This window comes from Heliangelus exortis, chromosome 18 (assembly GCF_036169615.1).
Source record: "Heliangelus exortis chromosome 18, bHelExo1.hap1, whole genome shotgun sequence".
In the NCBI taxonomy this organism is placed as follows: Eukaryota; Metazoa; Chordata; class Aves; order Apodiformes; family Trochilidae; genus Heliangelus; species Heliangelus exortis.
Genome location: NC_092439.1, coordinates 1414596 through 1431582, shown reverse-complemented (window position 1 = coordinate 1431582; position 16987 = coordinate 1414596). Strand labels below are relative to the sequence as shown.

The 16987-nt window shown below is 62.5% G+C and overlaps 2 protein-coding genes across 2 annotated transcripts in view; one reads left to right on the top strand and one right to left on the bottom strand.

Annotated features, from left to right (window-relative positions):
• SYT7 (synaptotagmin 7) overlaps positions 1–15105 on the bottom strand; it is a 33416-nt gene extending 18311 nt beyond the window's left edge. Inside the window, 3 exon segments of the mRNA XM_071761827.1 lie at positions 361–440; positions 2370–2473; positions 14870–15105. Of these exon segments, the coding sequence (XP_071617928.1) occupies positions 361–440; positions 2370–2473; positions 14870–14900 (215 nt within the window). The 5' untranslated portion in view covers positions 14901–15105.
• TMEM216 (transmembrane protein 216) overlaps positions 1–16987 on the top strand; it is a 112305-nt gene that overhangs the window by 58214 nt on the left and 37104 nt on the right. The gene's annotated exons all lie outside the window — the stretch shown is intronic.

The following is a 16987-nucleotide window of genomic DNA, read 5'->3' as shown; positions in this document are numbered from 1 at the left end:
CCGAGTCCCCGTGGCTCCATCCCCAGTGCCCACAACTGGGTGGGCGAGGCAGGAGGGGCACCCAAAGGTGCTGGAACCACCCACCGGCCCTCCTGAAGCCTCCATCCCCACGGGGGGACTTGGGGGACACCTCTACCCCAACCAGGGGGTCCACCCCAACCAGGGGGTCCACCCCATGCTGCTGGGCACAGCCCCTCCACCCCGGGACGGCCACCTCTGTCCCCACGGCACCCGTCTGGCACGTGTCCCCACGTTGGCAGAGCACCCACCACGGCTCGGGGTGCTGGGTGGGCTGTGGCTGGGTCATCCTGGTGGGCACCCCCAGCCCCCTGCCCCTCTCCCCTTCTCCCGGGCACCTACTTGATGGTTTTCTTCTCACTGCGACCTCGGCTGGAATCCGGGGTCCCCACGGTCTCCAGAGAAGTCTTGTAACGCTTCCCCTGGGAAGAGGAGAGGGCAGGAAGGGCTCAGGGGGGGACAGGCAGACCCCCACCTCACCCCGAGGATGAGGATGGGACCTTACAGGGCTTCCAGCTGGGGGGGGATGCCCTGGATTTTGTCCTTTTTCTCCCTAAAACCTCCCAGGTGCCGGGCTCCATCCTGCCAAAGCCAGCAGCAAAACTCCTGAAGGCTTCATCCCAGAGGCCCAGGGAGGAGGAAGGGGTCATTTTAGGATTAATTGAACCTTGAATTAATTGAGTTCCCCTTCCTTCCCCGAAGAGCAGAGCTGCCAGGGGATGAGGAAGCTGGAGCTGGCTCCTAACTGGGGTTTGGAATCAGGGCACTTGGTCGGGATTTCGGAGGCAGGGCCAGGGAGCTGCTCCCAGCCAGGGTGGACGTGAGCCCAATTAATAGCAATTAAAGAGCAATTAGAAGCAGAAGCTGCTCTGCACAGGTGCAGGGAGGGATGGGAGCAGCTGCTGGAGCAGGTTGGGATGGTGGAGCAGCTCTCCCACCAGGATGTGAAATGGGGGGGGGTCCTCCCTCCTTCCCCCCAGCTCCATCACCTCTCGTTGGCAAAGCTGTGCCAAAGGGTTCCCTGCACCCTCAGCATGGGTGTCCTTAGATATCCTGGCTCATCCTGATGGGATCTGCAGGGATTCCCAACCTCCTTGGATGCCCATGGGCTCATCCTGAGGGGATCTGCAGGGATTCTGGGTCTCCTTGGACACCCATGGGCTCATCCTGTTGGGATCTGCAGCGATTCCCAACTTCCTTGGAAGCTCATGGGCTCATCCTGCTGGGATCTGCAGGGATGCTGGGTCTCCTTGGACATCCAGGGGCTCATCCTGATGGGATCTGCAGGGATTCTGGATCTCCTTGGACATCCAGGGGCTCATCCTGAGGGGATCTGCAGTGATTCCCAACTTCCTTGGAAGCTCATGGGCTCATCCTGCTGGGATCTGCAGGGATTCCCAACCTCCTTGGATGCCCATGGGCTCATCCTGCTGGGATCTGCAGGGATGCTGGGTCTCCTTGGACATCCATGGGCTCATCCTGCTGGGATCTGCAGGGATTCTGGATCTCCTTGGATGCCCATGGGCTCATCCTGAGGGGATCTGCAGGGATGCTGGGTCTCCTTGGACATCCATGGGCTCATCCTGCTGGGATCTGCAGGGATGCTGGATCTCCTTGGACACTCATGGGCTCATCCTGCTGGGATCTGCAGGGATTCCCAACCTCCCTGGACACCCGTGGGCCATCCCAGAGGCTCCAGCATTGTCCTCAGCCGACCACATCCCAGGGCTGGTGGGGCCAGGCCAGCAGTGGCTGCTGGCCCACTCTCCCCTGGCACTAGCCAGCCCGGGGCCAGCCTGGCAGGGACTCAGCAGCTTTGGCCAGGATTCTCCTGCAGCGGTTCCAGCTCAGCAGGAGGTCGGGGGACAGCCAGGGATGTGAATTCCCAATCCTCAGCCTGGATTCCTCCCCGGCCAATTTGTTGGTTCCTCTGCCAGCCTCAGCCTCCAGCACCACCAACTTCCCTCTGGGCTTTAAACTTCCCTTCTCCAACTTTTTCTTCCTTGGCCAAGCCTGGAAACCTCTTCCTGGTGGCTTCCAAGTGGCCACAACCCCATCCTGTCCCTTTCCCACGGATCCCGGTGCTGGGCTGCTCCGGGAAGAGGAGAAGGATGACCCACGGGGGAGCTCACGGAGGGACGTTTGGTGTCCCCTGGCTGCTGGGGTGGGGGTGACAGAGGGTGACAGAACCATCCCCTACCTCCTGGTGGCACCAGGGGACACGCTGGCTGCTTTCCCACGGGGCTTTTCCCGCTCTTCTGCGTCCGAAGGAATTACCCGGACCCCCCCCCAGCCCCCCAGGGCCCCCGGGGGGGGCGGCAGAGGTCTCGGGGTGACCTGGGGACACTCACCAGTTTGCGCTGGCACCACTGGCAGATCCCGCAGAGGACGATGGTGACACTAAGGCTGACGGTGATGATGGCTGAGACGAGGAGGACGTCGCGGGAGGGAGCCCCTGGGGGGGGGAAAAGAGCAGAGAGACGGCTCAGCCGGGGGATACCTGGGAATTTGGGATTCCTGAGGGGATGGCCCGGTCCCCAGCGCTCCCCGGGAGCTCGGGATGGAGCAGGGTGAAGGTTTTGATCTCTGCAGGAGCTGGTGTGGCCACCAAAAGGGACGGTGTGGCTAGCAAAGGTGACAGCGTGGCCAGCAAAGGTGGCAGCGTGGCCACCGGCCTCCTGTGGCTCCCACTGGCCCGGCCAGGAGAGCAGTGAGCATCTCCCTTCCTTCCCCTTCCTAATCTCCATCTGTTCCCCTTGCTCATCCCTTCCTTCTTCCCTTTCCTAATCCCCATCCTTTAACCTCCCTTCCCCTTTTCCTTCCCAATCCCCATCCCTCCCCTTTTCCTCTTTCCATTTCCTCTTCCCCTTTCCTCTTTCCCTTCCCTTTTCCTCTTTCCTTTCCCCTTTCCTCTTTCCCTTTCCCCAGCCTCATCCCTGCCTTTCCACCCTCTCCATCCTCTCCCCCTTTTCCTTCCTCTTCCTAATCCCCATCCCTTCCCTTTTCCTCTTCCCCATCCTTTCACCTTCTCCCTCCCCTTCCTCTTTCCTAACAGGGGGGGTTCCCCTGAGCCATCCCCCCCCCCCCAGCTCCTCCTCAGCACCCAAGTGGGCACCAAACCCCCTCCCCAGCCCCCAAAGGGACCCCCATCCCCATCCTTTAACCTCCCTTCCCCTCTTCCTCCCCTTTCCTAACAGGGGGGGTTCCCCTGAGCCATCCCCCCCCCAGCTCCTCCTCAGCACCCAAGTGGGCACCAACCCCCCTCCCCAGCCCCCAAAGGGACCCCCATCCCCATCCTTTAGCCTCCCCCTTTTCCTCCCCTTTCCTAGGAGGGGGGGTTCCCCTGAGCCACCGCCCCCCCCCAGCTCCTCCTCAGCACCCAAATGAGCACCAACCCCCCTCCCCAGCCCCCAAAGGGACCCCCACCCCAGCACGGGGTGACCCTGACACCCTGCAAGGATTAATACGAACCCAAAACGACCCAGGAAAGGGGGGGTTTGGTGGGACCCTCAGCTCAGCCCCGTTGTTACTGGAGGATGGGGGGGGGGGTCCCCAGCCAGTTGTGCCCCCCAGGGATGGGGAGAGGCCATGGCTGGAGCCGGGAGGGTGGGGGTGGGAAGCAGCAGGGCTGGAGCAGCCATCCTGCAGCATCAATATTAAACAATAATCGTTAATAATTCATCTGCCCGCAGCCCTTGTTATTGTAATGAAATTTGCCAGCAGCTCAGAGCCAGGGAGGGGGAGGCAAAGCCCCCCAGGCTGACAGATTTAGGGGAGGGGGAGTTGGGGGGGGGGGGGGTGTCTGGTGTCCCCTCTGCCACCAGCACTCCCAGGCTGGGTGCTGAAGTCACCCCCCCCGGGGAGGGTTTTGGGGGTAAAAGGAATGGATTTGGTGTTGGGGTCATGGCAGCAGAGCTTCCAGGGAGGTTTTGGGGAGGGGGTGTCAAGGGGGGGGGGGGGTTCTCTCCATCAGCCCGGAGTGGGGGCCCCTCTGTGGCTCCCGGGTCAGGAGGAGGATGGGGAGGAAAGGAGCTCGCTTGGCAACTGTTGCCTAGGAGGGAATTTGGGACCAACCCTTAATTTCCAACATTTCCCAAGCCCGGGTAAAGCAGCTGCTCTGGGGAGGGGGTGGGAGGGGGGGGGGGGGGAAGCTGCCACGTTGGCAAAGAGGGAGGGGAGACGGGGCCCCTTGGGATGGGGTGTGGGACCCCCAAAATTTAGCCTGGGGGATAACGGGGTGGGTTAGGGTGGTTTGGAAGGGGGGGAAGAGCTCCTCTGCCCCCCAGATGCCACCTAACCCCTCCTCCTCGTTGTTGTCAGCTTGGGGATGTGGTGACAAGATGGAAGCAGGGGGACAGTGACCCCCACTGTAACCCCACTGGGCTTAGCTGGGGTTTCAAGAGGTGCTGGTGGGGTCAAGTCCATCCTCATGGGGTCAGATTCATCCTCATGGGGTCAGATTTATCCTCATGGGGTCAGGTTCATCCTCATGGAGTCAGATTCATCCTTATTGGGCCAGGTTCATCCTCATGGGGTCAGGTTCATCTTCATGGGGCCAGGTTCATCCTCATGGGGTCAGGTTCATCCTCATGGGGTCAGGTTCATCCTCATGGAGTCAGATTCATCCTTATTGGGCCAGGTTCATCCTCATGGGGTCAGGTTCATCTTCATGGGGCCAGGTTCATCCTCATGGGGTCAGGTTCATCCTCATGGGGTCAGGTTCGTCCTCATTGGGCCAGGTTCATCCTTCATGGGGTCAGGTTCATCCTCATGGGTTCAACTTCATCCTCAAAGGGTCAAAGTCATCCTTTTGGGGTCAGGTTCATCCTTATGGGTTCAGATTCATCCTTATGGGGTCAGGTTCATCCTTCGTGGGCTCAGGTTCATCCTTATGGGGTCAGGTTCATCCGCATTGGGCCAGGTTCATCCTTATGGGGTCAGCTTCATCCTCATGGGGTCAGCTTCATCCCTATGGGGTCAGGTTCATCCTCATTGGGCCAGGTTCATCCTTATGGGGTCAGCTTCATCCCTATGGGGTCAGGTTCATCCTCATTGGGCCAGGTTCATCCTTATGGGGTCAGCTTCATCCAGTGAGAAGGAAATCCAGGAGAAATGTGGGGAGGGGGGGGAGGGGGGGGGGAAGGAGGTCTGGGGAGATGCAGAATGAACCCATTTAGGAAGGCAAAATCCATCCCTGTGTCTGGACGCTGCCACCAAAGGGGTTGCAGAGGGACGGGGGGGTCCCCTCCCCCAAAGTCCCCGTCCCAAAGTGCCACCAGAGCCACCAGTGAGGAGCTGCCTCACCCAGGAGGGGGGGGGGAAGGGTCCAGGCCACGATGCTCTTGGCTCCCTCCAGCCTCAGCCACCCTGGTCCCAGTGCCTGGTGGGGACACGTGTCCCTCAGCCCGTGCTGGCAGTGTCCCCAAGGAGGAGAGGTGGCCTGCAGGCTGCCCTCCTCTCAGCGGGGTGGAAATGACTCATTTTCCAGGCAATTAGCACCGGTTGATTAAAGAAGCCGAGGGGGGGGGGAAGCTCCTGCCTCATCCCCACGCCCTGGGATGTCACGTGGGGTCCCCGTGCCAGGGGGGGCTTTGTGCCCCTCCAAAGCTTTGTGCGTGTTGGTGACCCCCTGCGTTTGGTGGCTTTGGGCACCTTGGTGGCCCCGAGCGTCCCGGTGGCTTTGGGCGTCTCAGGGGTTGTGCACGTCTGGGTGGCTTTGCACATTTGGGTGGCTGTGCACAGCTTGGTGGCCTTGAACATCTGGGTGGCTTTGGGAGCCTTGGTGGCCTTGCACACCTTGGTGGCTTTGCACATCTTGGTGGCTTTGCACGTCTTGGTGGCTTTGCACATCTTGGTGGCCTTGAATATCTTGGTGGCCTGGCACGTCATGGTGACTTTGCACATCTTGGTGGCTTTGTGAGCCTTGGTGGCCTTGAATATCTTGGTGGCCTTGCACATCTTGGTGGCTTTGCACATCTTCATGGCCTTGCACATCTTGGTGGCTTTGTGAGCCTTGGTAGCTTTGCACACCTTGGTGGCCTTGCACATCTTGGTGGCTTTGCACATCTCGGTGGCCTTGCACACTTTGGTGGCTTTGCACATCTTGGTGGCTTTGCACATCTCAGTGGCCTTGCACACTTTGGTGGCTTTGCACATCTTGGTGGCTTTGTGAGTCTTGCTGGCTTTGCACACCTTGGTGGCCTTGCACACTTTGGTGGCCTTGCACATCATGGTGACTTTGCACACCTTGGTGGCCTTGAACATCTCGGTAGCTTTGCACACCTTGGTGTCCTTGCACACTCTGGTGCCTTTGCAGATCTCCATGGTTTGGTCCCTCTCAGTTCCTTGGTGCCTCCTGGTGGCCCTGTGGCCACTCAGCTCTCCAGAACAGCCACGGCTCTCGCTGGGCCCAGCTTCACCCAGCCTCCTGGTGCCCATCCCAGCACCCATCCTCCACCAGCACCCCCTGCAACCCCCCCCTCCACGAACCTTCCCCTCAGCCCCCCCCCAGCACCCTCCTTCTCCCCTCCAGCTCCTCACCATTCCACCCCCATCTCCCTGAGCATCCTCCCAGAGCCACGAAAGGTCCCTGAAAAGGGAGGAGGGGGTGGGGGGAGAAATCCAATCCCCTCAGACCCCCCCACCCCACCCATCCAACCTCTCCACGTGGAGAACCCTCCCTCCCGTGCCACTGCCACCAACCTCCTGTCACCCCCTGCCACCAACCTCCTGTCACCCCCTGCCACACCTTCCCATCGCCACCCCGACCCTTGTCCCCCCCCCCCCTGGCACCCAAACACCCTCTTGGTCCCCAGGGGGTGGCTGTGCCATGGCAGAGGGCCACAGGGCAAGGGGAGGAGGTGGCCAACGTTGCCACCCTGGGGCTCCCCAGCTGCCGTTTGCCTGGCGCCAGGCCCTTAATTCCTCCTCTTCTCAACCTCCCACTCATCTGCTCGATATTTCCCAAACCTCTTATTTTTAGGTGGCAGCTGAAAAACTGTGAATTTGCAGCTTTTCTCTCCTGTGCTGGAGCCTGGGGGGGAGCTTGGGGGATTTTGAAGCAAGGTAGGACCAGCAGAGACAGAGGGGATGGGCACAGGGGGGGCTGCCAGGATGGAAAAGCTCCAAGAGGGGTGGGCAAAGCCTGGGTGCCAGCTTTGGAAACCACCTGCTGGGTGGCTTGTTTATTTTGGGTTGTATTTTTTTTTTTTTTTTTGGGGGGGGGGGAGCTGATTTGAGGCAGGTTTGGCAAGCCACGAGGCAGAGGAGGGTGGCCCCAGAGCTGGCAAGCTGGAGGGGTGAGATGGCCACTGCCAGCCAGAGAGCTGGGGGGTTCTGGGGGGCTGCACGGGGGAGAGGTGGCCCTGGCTGGTGTCCCACCAGGAGATGGGAGAGGAGGGGTGGGAGAAGGAAGGGAAGGGGGGTCTGATCTCCAGCTGGGCATCTGCCCAGGCATCCTCCTCTCCAACACATCTATCTATCTTCTATCTATCTATCTATCTATCTATCTATCTATCTATCTATCTATCTATCTATCTTTCTATCTATCTATCTATCCCTCCATCCCTCCATCCATCCATCCATCCATCCATCCATCCATCCATCCATCCATCTCTCTATACATCCCTCCTTCCCTCCATCCATCCATCCCTCCATCCATCCATCCATCCATCCATCCCTCTATCCCTATCCCTCCATCCCTCTATCCCTACCCCTCCATCCCTCCATCCTTCCATCTATTCATCCATCCATCCATCCATCCATCCATCCATCCCTCCATCCCTCTATCCCTATCCCTCCATCCCTCCATCCCTCCCTCCTTCCATCCATCCCTCCCTCCATCCATCCCTATCCCCCTATCCCTATCCCTCCATCCCTCTATCCCTATCCCTCCATCCCTCCATCCTTCCATCTATTCATCCATCCATCCCTCCCTCCCTCCATCCCTCCATCCATCCCTCCCTCTATCCCTATCCCTCCATCCCTCCATCCCCATCCCTCCCATCCCTCACCACATGTTTCTCCCCCAGCCATCTGCCCAGCCCCCGGAGCTGTCAATCTCTCTGTCTCTGCCTCCCCCTCACCAACTTTCCTGCCCCTCTGTGGAGGGGAGGGGGGGGCTGGGGGGGGCTTTTCCTCCCAACTCTCCGACCCCAGCACCCCCCCCCCAAGGCCCCATCCCACAGGGTGTGGTGCTGGGTTCCAAGCACCCACCCAGCAGCACCCGTGTGCTGAAGCCACGCCAAGGCAGGTGGCACCAGGGTGGTGGCAGCACCCACCAGAGCAGTGTCCCCACCCCACGGGCTGTCCCAAAACATCCCGCAGCTCCTTCTGGGATGCAGCCACAGCTCCCCTGTCCCATCCTAGGACACGTCCCTGGCACCACGGTGATGGGGGACAGGATGGGTGTTTCACCATCGGGTGCACCCGGGTGGAGCAGACCCCCCACGGCACCCTGGCAGGGGGCAGGGCTGTCACCCAGACCCCCTGGGGGGGGGGGGTGTCACATGCAGGAGCTGGGGGTGGGGGGAGGTTTTGGCACGGGAAGGTTCTCAGCCCCCGGCGCCGGGTTATTTTTGGCAGAGGATTTCCGGAGAGGCGCGTGGTTTCTGTGGTCCCCACCACATCCCTCCCCGTGAGGAGCACCCGGAGCCATCCCCCCCACCCTGAAGGACTTTCTGTCCCCGAGTCCCGTGGGGTTTCCACCCATCACCCTGGTCCTGATGGCCTCGTCATGTCCCTCACCCCCAGCGGGGGTGGTTCCTGCTCAGCCCCTGCTCCGGGTGGCCCAAAACCTGAGCCCTGAAGTCCTGGCTGGGCCTGTCCCTCTGCAGCCCCCTGGGCACTGTCCCCACAGCCCTGGGACATCACCCCACAGCCCCTGGGACATCACCCCACAGTCCCTGGGGCATCATCCCTGCAGACCCCTGAAAATTACCCCTGCAGACCCCTGGGACTTAGTCCCCACAGCCCCTGGACTTTGTCCCCACAGCCCCTAGAATACTGGCCCTACAGACCCATGGACATTGTCCCCACAGCCCCCTGAACATTGTCCCCACAGCCCCTAGGATGTTGTCCCCACAGACCCCTGAAAATTGTCACCACAGACCCCTGAGGATTGTCCCCACAGACCCCTGGATTTTGTCCTCACAGCCCCTAGGATGTTGTCCCCACAGCCCCTGGGACTTAGTCCCCACAGCCCCTAGAATACTGTCCCCACAGCCCCTGGTCTTTGTCCCCACAGACCCCTGGAGTTTGTCCCCACAGCCCCTAGGATATTGTCCCCACAGACCCCTGAGAATTGTCCCCACAGACCCCTGGATTTTGTCCTCACAGACCCCTGGATTTTGTCCCCACAGACCCCTGGATTTTGTCCCCACAGACCCATGGACATCATCCCTGCAGACCCCTGAGAATTGTCCCCACAGACCCCTGGACATTGTCCCCACAGCCTCTGGGACGTTGTCCCCGCAGCCCCCGGGGGTGTCATCCCTGCCTTTGTCACCAGGAAGGTCCCCAGGCAGCGGTGGCAGGGCCAGCGGAGCAGCACCGTGCTCTCACGCCGAGTGCCACCGCCAGCCCTCGCGTCTCCACGTCATTGTCACCACTTAGCCTCTGGCCCCAGCGTCCTCCATCATCCCCGGGGCCACTTTGGGTGACAGCGAGAGAGAGGGAGGCACAAAGCCAGAGGCTCCCCAGGGGACAGGAGCCAGCAGGCTCCGTGTGGCCAACCCTTCCTCCCTGCCCCAGCTGCCTCGGGGTGACGTCCCCTGGCCACCACGCTGAGGATGAGCTTTGTGTCCCCCCCCCTTGGGGACAGGAGCCCCGCAGAGAGCCCAGTGCCACAGCCTCCAGCCAGAGAGGGGGTTGGTGGTGCTGGGGGGAGGAAGAAGAGGGTTGGTGGGAAGATGGAGCAAAGATGGAGGGGAGGAGGGAGGAGGGAGAGGAGGGGGGTGAAGGGTGGAGGAAGGCCCCAGATGAAGGGCTGGGGACATGGGGGAGTGGGCAGGTGGCTGGGGGACAAGGGGCTGGTGGCAATCCTGGTCCTTGAGCTGCATCCTCCGGTGACAGAGGCTGAGAATTGGGGGGACTGGGGATGGTGACACATGGGGGACAGGGATGGTGACACATGGGGGACAGGGTGGCCACCCATGGGGTGTTAGGGATGGTGACACATGGAGGGTTGGGGATGGTGACCCATGGGGGACAGGGATGGTGACACACGGGGGACAGGGTGGTCACCCATGAAGGGTTGGGGATGGTGAGCCATGGAGGGTTGGGGATGGTGACCCATGGGGGACAGGGTGGTCATCCATGGGGGACAGGGATGGTGACCCATGGGGGGTTAGGGATGGTGAGCCGTGGGGGACAGGGTGGTCACCCATGGGGGGTTAGGGACAGTGACCCATGGGGGACAGGGATGGCCACCTGTGAGGGAGCAGAGATGTTGACCCATGGAAGAATGGGGATGGTGGCCCCTGGAGGACTGGAGATGGTCACCAAGGAAGGATTAAGGATGGTGACCCACGGGGGAGCAGGGACAGCCACCCGTGGAGGATTGGTGATGGTCACCCATGGGGGAGCAGGGACAGTCACCCTGCAGCCACCCGTGTCCCCCAGCCCCATTTTGGGGCTGCACACCTCGTTTCAGGGATGCCCAGAGACCCCAAAGCACGGGCTCAACCCCGTCCCCACAGTGTCCCCAAGTGGGGAGAAGGGCCGGCTGGCTCTGCTGTCCCTCTGCCACCACCCTGGCTCCAGCCCCGCCAGCACCATCGGCCGCTTCCCTTTCAAACCTCATTAACTCCCCCCAAGGTGACCCTCTCCCTCCTGCAGCAGAGCTGCCAGCCCAGCAGCCTGGTGACAACAGGAGGGGACCCTCCCAGCACCCCGACCCCACCACCAACCCACCCAGCACCCCAGGACCCCACCAGACCAACACCCACAGGGACGCAGAACCTGCTGCTTGACACAGCCCAACCCACCCCCCACCCCAAGCCCACGCAGGACCCCACGCACACATCCTACACCCCCCCCCCACCCCCAGCAGCCTGGGTGAGGAGAGGGGTGGCCTCAAACGGGGGGGAGGGGGAGTGTGTGTGTCCCCCCTCCCCATCTCAACGTTGTCACCACCTCTCTGCTTTGTCACACCCCATCCATCCCCGTGCCCCGGCCCCACTGGTGGCTCTTGGAAAGCTCTTCCCTGGTGTGAATCCAGCTCCACCAGATATCGGAGCTGAGCCCTGGGGGGGGGGTGGAATGGCCGGGGGGGGGGGGGGTGGGATATTATCTGCATCTGTCTTCATTCCCCGCTCCCCCGCCCTTCCCTGCCTGCTTGAAAAGCCGCGAGATCAGGAGATGGAGAAGCCGCCTCCAGCTCCTTGCCGTGGTGGTGGATCAAGCAGACCCCCCCCACTCCCCTCCCCAGCCTGCAACCCCCCCCCGACCCCCTCCTTGTTGTCCCCACGCCGTGCGTGGGGCGCTGGGCCCCGCGTGTCACCCATCTGAGCGTGGGTCTCCCCCGGGCGTGGGGAGAGAGGAGCAAGACCCCCCTCGGAGTGGGTGTGAGACCCTTTTGGGGGGGGGGGGGGGGGGGTTCGGCACCCCCCACGGACACCCCATGACACTGAGGGAGGGGGCTGGAGCTGCTGGGGGGTGAAGGGACAGGGGGACAGGGGGACAGCAAAAGGTAGGAGCATCCCGGAGGGGTGGCAGGGAGGAGGGGGGGTGGGATGGGGGGGTCATGGGAGTGGGGGGGGGACACACACGGAGCTCGGGAGCTGCCGGTGGCGCACGGGACGCGTGGCTGCAGCAGGTGCCCAGCGAGGCCACCAACCCCTCTTTGTCTGCTGTCGTATTTCACCCCCCCCCCCTCCTCCTCCCCAACACCTTCTCCATCCATCCCCCCCCCTCCGCCGCCCCCCTCGTCTTGCTCCTCGGGGGATTTTGGCTCATTTAACAACCCGGCTGCTCCTCTGGTTCCTCCTCCCCCCAGCCCATCTCCAGCACTCGCAGAACCATCGCTCACTCCGAGACAACGCCGGGGGGAAAACAAGCAGCCGCCTGGTTGTTGATTCACCGCCGCCACCCGAGCCCCCCCACCCACCCCCCGCACGCCTCGGCTCAGCATCCTCCGGCCAACCAGCAGGATCGGACCCTGGGAGGATGGGGATATGGGGTGGGGGGACACCTAGACACCCCGACCCCCCCCCCCCCCAACACCTGCTCGATGCACGAAGACGCAACCTGGGGAAGGGAGAGCTCGGTGGGGGGGTGGAGATGGAGCAGGGGGGGTGGGGGTCTGGAATGGCAGCAGGGAGCTGCCCTGGTGTCCCCGTCACGGGTGGACATCTGTCCCCGTGGCACAGAGGGCACCTTTGCCTTCAAACCCAACCTCAGCCTCGCACTCGGCCGCCGCTCTCCAGACGCATCACGGGACACAGACAGCACAGGAGATGGCACAGCCCCCCCGGAACCCCCCCGAGAAAGCCACCCAGCTGAACCCACACGCTCTGGGAAGCCCCTCAGCTCGGTCCCAAGCCCCAAATCCTCTTGCCAGCCGAGTCCAGGCCACCTCGGGCATCTCCCAGCCCAGCACCAGATCTCCCAACCTCAGCGACACCTCCAAGCCCCCCCAGACCCCCCTTTCCCTGGGTTGCCAAGCACAAGACAGCAAAGTTGCCCAAATTTCCCCAAGCCAGCACCTTCTCCCCCCCTTCCTGAAGCTCAGCTGATGCTGGGGGCCACCACTGCTGTCCCCTGCACGGTGGTGACACAGAGCAGGGGACGAGGCAGGCCGGTGCCACCTCCAGCTGAAGGAGCCAAGAAGGGATTTTTGGGGGACACTGTTAGACCCAGGGTGCAAATCCTGACAGACCCCCACTGGGGGGTGTCCCCTCAGTGAGGGGGACGACGACACAGAGACCTGGCACCTGTGTGGCACCATGGTGGCACGGGAGGAAAAGCAGGGCCAGGGAGAAACAGGGAATGAAACACCCGTTGTCCCAGCACCCAGCAAAGGTGTCAAACCCTCTGTCAAACCAAACCCCCCCACCCGTGGCACCCCACGGTCCTGCCACAGTGGGTGACGGGGGAAAACCCCACCGTGGGGGCAGAGCCAGCAGGTGGGGACAGCAGGATTTGGGGAGAGGGGAGAGAGGGGGCTGCGTCCCCCCTGTCCCTGCCTCTTCACCTTGCAGCCAGCAGGCACAAGCAGCCATTGGTGGCCCGCGGGGACAACCAGAGGGGAGAAGGTGGCAAAGAGGGGTGGTGGGGACAGATGCAAAGTTTGGAGGGGACACAACTCCACCGCGGACCTCGGGCACTGGGAGGGGAGGGCAGTTTTGTCACCTTGCTGCCGGTGGGGACAGGCTGGTGTCCCCAGCTCTGCCACCGGCCCGCTGGGTGACCTTGGGCCAAGCAGTGCCACACTCCCCGGTCCACAGGACATCTCCGAAGGGTGTTGGGGACAGGGTGGTGACACGGGACCGAGCTGCTCCCGCCTTGCAGCGGGAGGGGACGCTCAGGCTCCGGGGCAGGAGGAAACTTCACCTCGAAGGCGCTTTTGTCTCCAGCCGCCAACTCCCCGGCAGCCTCGATGCTGTCACCTGCTTGCGGGTGACAACGTGTCGCCGTCCCCGAACCTGCCCCCAAAACCTCCCCACAGGCCCAAACGCCGGCTCCAACCACAGCCACCGGCGCCCGCTCGTCCCCGCCGGCACGTCCCCAACGCCACCGCAGGACACTTTGTCCTTCTGTCGGCCGGCGGACGTCCGGAGGGCCCCGGGACACGGTGGGGTGACAATTGCCAGGCCCCCCCGGGTTTAAACGTGTCGCACCGGTAGCATCCCTTCTCCTCCGCACCGGCTGCCGCCAGCTCGGGCGGCTGCACCCAGAAAAAAAAAAAAAAAAAATTAAAAAAATAAATTAAAAAAAATCATCTCTCTCTCTCTCTCCCTGCCAGCGTCCCAGATTTCTCGGTACGGGGCCGATCGGTGCCTTCGGAGCATGAGCTCAGCAAAACCGACCCGGCTAAAGCCCCCTCCCCAATCGCCCACCGAAAAGGGAAGAGGTGGGGGGAACCCCGAAAAGATGGAGGGATGGGGAGGGGGGCGTGTGGGGAGCTGCCCACTGGGTGCTTGTCTGGCTGCTGGCACCCAGCAGGGTGGGGGGCTCACCCTGGGGGCTCGTTGGGGGGTTGGGGGCTCATCCTGGGGGGCTGGGGGCTTGCTGACGGGCTGGTTCGGGGGGCTGGGGACTTGCGAGGTGGCTGGGGGTTTTCAGGGGGGCTGGAAGCTCGTTGGGGGGCTGGGGGCTCGCTGGGTGGCTGGGAGCTTTCAGGGGGGCTAGGGGCTCCCCCCAAGGGGCTGGGGGCTTGCAGAAGGGCTGGGAGGCTCCCCCCGGGGTGCTGAGGACTCGCTGGGGTCTGGGCGCTCCCCCAGTGGGAGGGTGCTGTCCCCACAGGTTGGGGTGTCCCCACATGGGGGGCCGGGCCCCCCGGGCCCCAGCAGCTCTGCAGGGCGGTGACTCATTTGAAAGCGACAGCGGTGACTTTCCTCCCCCCCATCCCTTAAAAAAAAAAAAAATAAAACCAATAAAACCACCAAACCCACCCAACTACCCTAACTCCCGCCCGGTCACTCCGGCCAAGCCGCATCTGGGGGGGCTCGGGGAAAGCTGGGGGGGGTGTGGGGGGTGTGTGTGTGGTTACCGTGCAGCCCCCACCGGGGCTCCCTGGGGAGGTCGGGGAGGGCATGGAGCGGTCCCCCTGGGGACAGCGGCTGCGGAGCCCTGGTGTCCGTGTCCCCCTCCCCAGGTGTCCCCAGTCCCCCCCCCCCCCCCCGGTGCTCACCTGCGCTGGCAGCCTCGGGGTGCAGGTACATGTTGGCGGGCGGCGGGGCGGCGGCTGCCCGGTCCGGCGGGACCGGGGCTCATCAGGCGGCGGGGGCGGGCGGCGGGGGCCCGCATACGGCAGCGGGGGGGGGCCCGGCAGCCCCACGGCACCCGTGCTGCCCGCTGCCTCGCTGTGTGGTGTGCGTGTGTGTGCGGGAGTGGGAGCCCCGATCGCGCATCCACTTGCTGCTCGCTGCTGGCGGGAGAGGAAACTGCAGCCGCCGGGGATGGAGGAGGAGTAGGGAGGGGGGGGGAAGGCTGGGGGGGTGATGGAGGATGAGGAGGAGGGGGCGTCAGTGGGAGATGGGCACGGCCAGCGGTGGGGACGCGCCTGGCCATTGTCACCGCTATGGAGAAAGGAGGGGACACGCGCGCACACGCACACGGACAGACACATAACACGGGCAGCGGGGGTCACACGCAGGGGGACACGCACCCGCCAGCACAGCGGGGGGGTGGGACGCACAGACAGACAGACAGACCCCCCCCCACACCCCGCACACAAACGTGGGAACACAGGGAAGGAGGGGGGGGGTTGTTGAGCACCCGCACCCCACGCACCGCACACGCGCAGGGGGTAACCCCCCCCCCCCTCCCATGCACACCCCTCCCCAGCCAAGCACCCCCCCCCCCCCCTTAATCTACCCTAAATGTCCCTAAATTGCCCCATTCCGGTGCGATCCAGGCCGGGGTTTGGCGGTACCGGGGCGCGGCGGCGGCTGGCGGGGGATTGCGGGAGAGGACGATGCTGCGGGAGGGGGAAAACCCGGTGCGGAGCTCTGGAGAGGGGGGTCAGGCCCCCATTATCTGCACCCCCCCACGCAGGCAAAACGCCAATTTCTGCCCCGGTGTTTGTGGTTTCTTTAATGTTTGCTATGGAAATGCAGAGCAAAAAATTGGGGGAGTGGTTCTGATGGGGGGGGGGAAGGGGGCAAAGAGAGGGGGTCTCCCCTCCGGCGCACCCCCTTCCAGCTCTGTCCTCAAGAACTGGGGGTCCCCTGGGTGGGAGGGAGCTGGGTGGGGGAGGAGACCCCACGTCCTGGTGATGGAAGTGCCCCTGGGTGGGGGCAATGGGGCAGGAGAGGGAAAGGGGGAGGAAGAGGAGGGAGATGCAGGTGAGGATGATGGCATCTGGGGGGAGGGGGGGGGGGGGGGGCGGGGGGTTGTTCCCAGGAATCGGGGAATAAAGAGGATGGAGACCCCACCCCAGCACTGAGCTGGGGGCTGGGACTCTTGTTTGGACCACCTGGAGCTTGTGAGAACCTGGAGGGGCAGAGCCCAACCTGGCCTTGCAGGATGGAGACCAGGTGGAAGTCCTAAGCTGGGGGAAAAACCCCAATCCCCCCACCCCCCCCATCCCCCCGCGATGGTCTTGGGACTCCTCCTGGGTTCTCCTTTCCCTCAGGCTGGTGTGCAAGCAGGGAATGCAGAAAAACACCTGTGGAGCAACCCTCCAACCAGCAGGTACTGGATTTAGGGACGGGGAGAAGCTGGGGGCAAGCACGACCCCAAACACCGGGGGCTTCCCCAGGAGTGGGGTGCTGGCCCTGGGTGCTGTGTGTGTTCTGGCGAGGTCCCACGGGTGCCAAGGCACCCACAGCCTCTCGTGTCTGACTCACACCACGGGCTCCTCCTCCTCACTCCCCCCCTTCCCGCAGCACCCGCCTGGGGGGGTTTCTGGCAGCTGTGGGGTTTTTGGGGTGGGTGCCAGCAGAGCCGGCTCTCCAGGGAACCGTGTGCCAGGCAAACTTCTGCACCCACAGCCTGGGTGAAGCTCTGCCAGCTGGGGAGGAGGGGTGGCAGCTCCTGGCAGGGGGGAGCTAGGGAGGGGGCAGCAGTTGGTGGGGATGCAGAGCCGTGCTTTGGTTTATTTTATTTTATTTTATTTTATTTTATTTTATTTTATTTTATTTTATTTTATTTTATTTTATTTGTATTTTATTTTATTTTATTTTTATTTTTATTTTATTTTTATTTTATTTTTATTTTATTTTTATTTTATTTTTATTTGTATTTTTATTTGTATTTTATTTTATTTTTATTTGTATTTTATTTTATTTTATTTTTATTTGTATTT